The sequence below is a fragment of the Octopus bimaculoides genome, chromosome 13, assembly GCF_001194135.2.
Source record: "Octopus bimaculoides isolate UCB-OBI-ISO-001 chromosome 13, ASM119413v2, whole genome shotgun sequence".
Classification (NCBI taxonomy): Eukaryota; Metazoa; Mollusca; class Cephalopoda; order Octopoda; family Octopodidae; genus Octopus; species Octopus bimaculoides.
In genome coordinates this window covers 10,057,860-10,060,617 of record NC_068993.1, presented here as the reverse complement: position 1 = coordinate 10,060,617, position 2,758 = coordinate 10,057,860, and the positions used below count along the sequence as shown (strand labels likewise).

General features: G+C 37.5%; 1 protein-coding gene across 2 annotated transcripts in view; it reads left to right on the top strand.

The window, feature by feature from the left end:
• The window catches only part of LOC106875478 (uncharacterized), a 29,350-nt gene extending 26,592 nt beyond the window's left edge, over nt 1–2,758 (top strand). For both annotated transcript variants that reach the window (XM_014923634.2, XM_052972332.1), the window contains exons 2-4: nt 80–188; nt 738–874; nt 2,636–2,758. In XM_014923634.2, the coding sequence (XP_014779120.1) occupies nt 80–188; nt 738–874; nt 2,636–2,721 (332 nt within the window). In that variant the 3' untranslated portion in view covers nt 2,722–2,758. The remainder of the gene's footprint in view (nt 1–79; nt 189–737; nt 875–2,635) is intronic.

The window sequence follows — 2,758 nt, the reverse complement described above, 5'->3', positions numbered from 1 at the left end:
ACATATATATATATGCACGTATTCACACACTTGTTGCACAATATTTTCTTTCACATGTATAATTTTCTTCTTGTTTCAGTGGTCACTTATGCAATGGCCGCATGTGATATCTCGAAAGTTTCAGATTGTCAGGATAACTACATGAAGAAATCAAGAGAAATGGAAGCTAACCACAAGGCTTTCTGCAAGTAAGTTCAAACCACATGCACACCAGATTGTCACTCGCCACATGGTGGTTAATATTAGGAATAGAGGTTTACAACTTTGGATGTAATATCGATTTCAAATTTTGGTTACAAGGCCAGCTGTTTCGAGGGAGTGGGTCAGCTGATTACATCGACCCTGGTGTTCCACTGGTACTTAATGTATCGACCTCAAAAGGATGAAAGCAACCTCAACTCAAAACGTAAAAGCGGACGAAATACCACTAGGTATTTTGGCCGGTGCAGTAACGACTCTACCAGCTCACTGCCTAACGTTGCATAAGTATAATACTTACCAACATCCCTATCTTCCTGCGAGGAAATAGACCTCTCTTTACACACATACATACACACACATACATACATACATACATACATACATACGTATATATACACATACATGTTTACATGCATGCTTGCGTACACATATATACATATATACGTACATATACATATAATTGTCTCTATACATACACACACACACACACAAACATGTTGTGTATAATTTTGTACATGTGCGCGTTTGTTTTGCAGACTGAGCCTGGATCATTTGCATTGTATAAGAAGTGCTAGTACAGGCTGCGGTGAGAGTGTTGTGAAAATAATTGACCAAGCAAAATCAAAACTGGAGTCACTGAAATGCGATACAGCACCAAAACCCAAAAAGAAAAGTGAGTATTCCAATGCAATAATAACCAAATTCTTCGCAGATTGAAGAGTTAGATAAAGTTAACGTCTGCTAATGAAGTTAGACGACTCTTTCAAACTATTTCATTTGATACTCTATGTTGCAGATGACGTATCTGAAGATTATGAGGAAATAGCTGCATGCACTCACGTGACTCTGTGAACTGATGATTGCAGCTACAGGGCTTTTTTTCCTGCCTGCGCGCAGTAGTTTAAAGTGATAGTCAGTCCGTGCATTTCGAACCCACTCTTTAGACTAAGAATCTGATCACAGTGGCCAGCGAGCTATGACGGCCGCAGTGACCAGCAAGCTGTGTATTTTACACTGATATGGCCTTCTCTTATGTGAGTTGTCTTACTGGACTAGAGAGCCCCACTTACCCAGGACTTGTCGGAAAGGTGTCAAAGAAGGCATCGGATCATCTGAAGGACTTCGCTCTTTGATTTGCAATCGAAGTTGACTCTCCTTGTCTCTTTCTTTCCCAAAGCACTAACAAGGCAGTCAGGGTTTTGCTTGAAGTTCCTTCTATAGTATACAAATTAACCCATAGTTGAGACCCTGACAGTTGCTAATACTCCGGATCAGAGTAGACTACACTCCCAAGCGATCACTAAAACTGTAAAAGATTGTAAAACTTTCCAGAAGTTTATCATTTAAGTATATGTGCGTTTGTCTAGACCTGCAGCTATATGCATGAGAAAACATACATGAAACAAAGCATACACATCTGTACAGGCACTCACTCCTAACACTGTACATATACACACATACATGCAAATATACTCTGTTGATGTTGTTGGAATTCAAACGAAGGAACCTTGGATCTAGGCTAGAAACTGGCTCTTTTTGTATTGAGAAAAAATTTTGAAACCTGACTGAATAATGAGATACATACATAGATACATACATGGAACTAAGTATGGGGACAAAGCGCAAACCCTTAATTCATTCACTACAAATGATCGCAGTATTTGGGAGTATAAAACCCTGCAAGACCTTTGGTGAGCAAAACAAGATGCTTTCCTTCAGAACCTTGCTACCAAGTAAGTAGCTGGCACACGCGCGCGCGCACACAGGCACACACATATGGAGTCCCTTGGCATTCAGTTAATACAATAGGGCCAATTATTTCTTCATTGGTAGCGGTTTTAATTTAAGCAATAAAGTAAAAGATGCATAGAATGCATAGAATAGAATATATGCTTTTTTGTTGTTTATTATAAAGTTTGTAAAATTCCCTTCTAGTCAGCGTCAATCATGTTTAGCACTATTTCACTCTTTTCAAAAATCGTCAGCATGACATAACCATTGCTATATTATTTATTTTATGAAGTCATTGAGTGTCCTATATATGTATGTATGTGTGTGTGAGTGAGTGTGTGTGTGTGTGTGTGTGTGTGAGAGAGAGAGAGAGTTAGAAAGGGAGAAGGGACGAGCAAAACATGTGATATCACTATAAAGCATATTGTTTATAATTCAAACATAATTGCAGAGTAATTGGAGTAGATAAGAGATTAAGAAATATTGCATAAAATGTCTTACAGCTGTTTCTAGAATAGCTGACTATATGAAGTACACGTTATTGAACAAAGATTTCCATGCACTTATGGTACATACCTACTAATTACGTCATTAGATGAAATACACACACACACACATATATATATATATACATATATAAACATATCTATATATTTACTATTACTGCTATATTAAATGATATTGTATTTAACTTTCTTTCCAGATGGATCCAACATCGTTGTTGCTCACAGCAGTGTGATCTGTGGCACTTTCGTAGCAGCACTCACCTTAAAGAAGCTATTCCTCTAAATATCATATAACTTTTATAAAGTAAATGACATATATA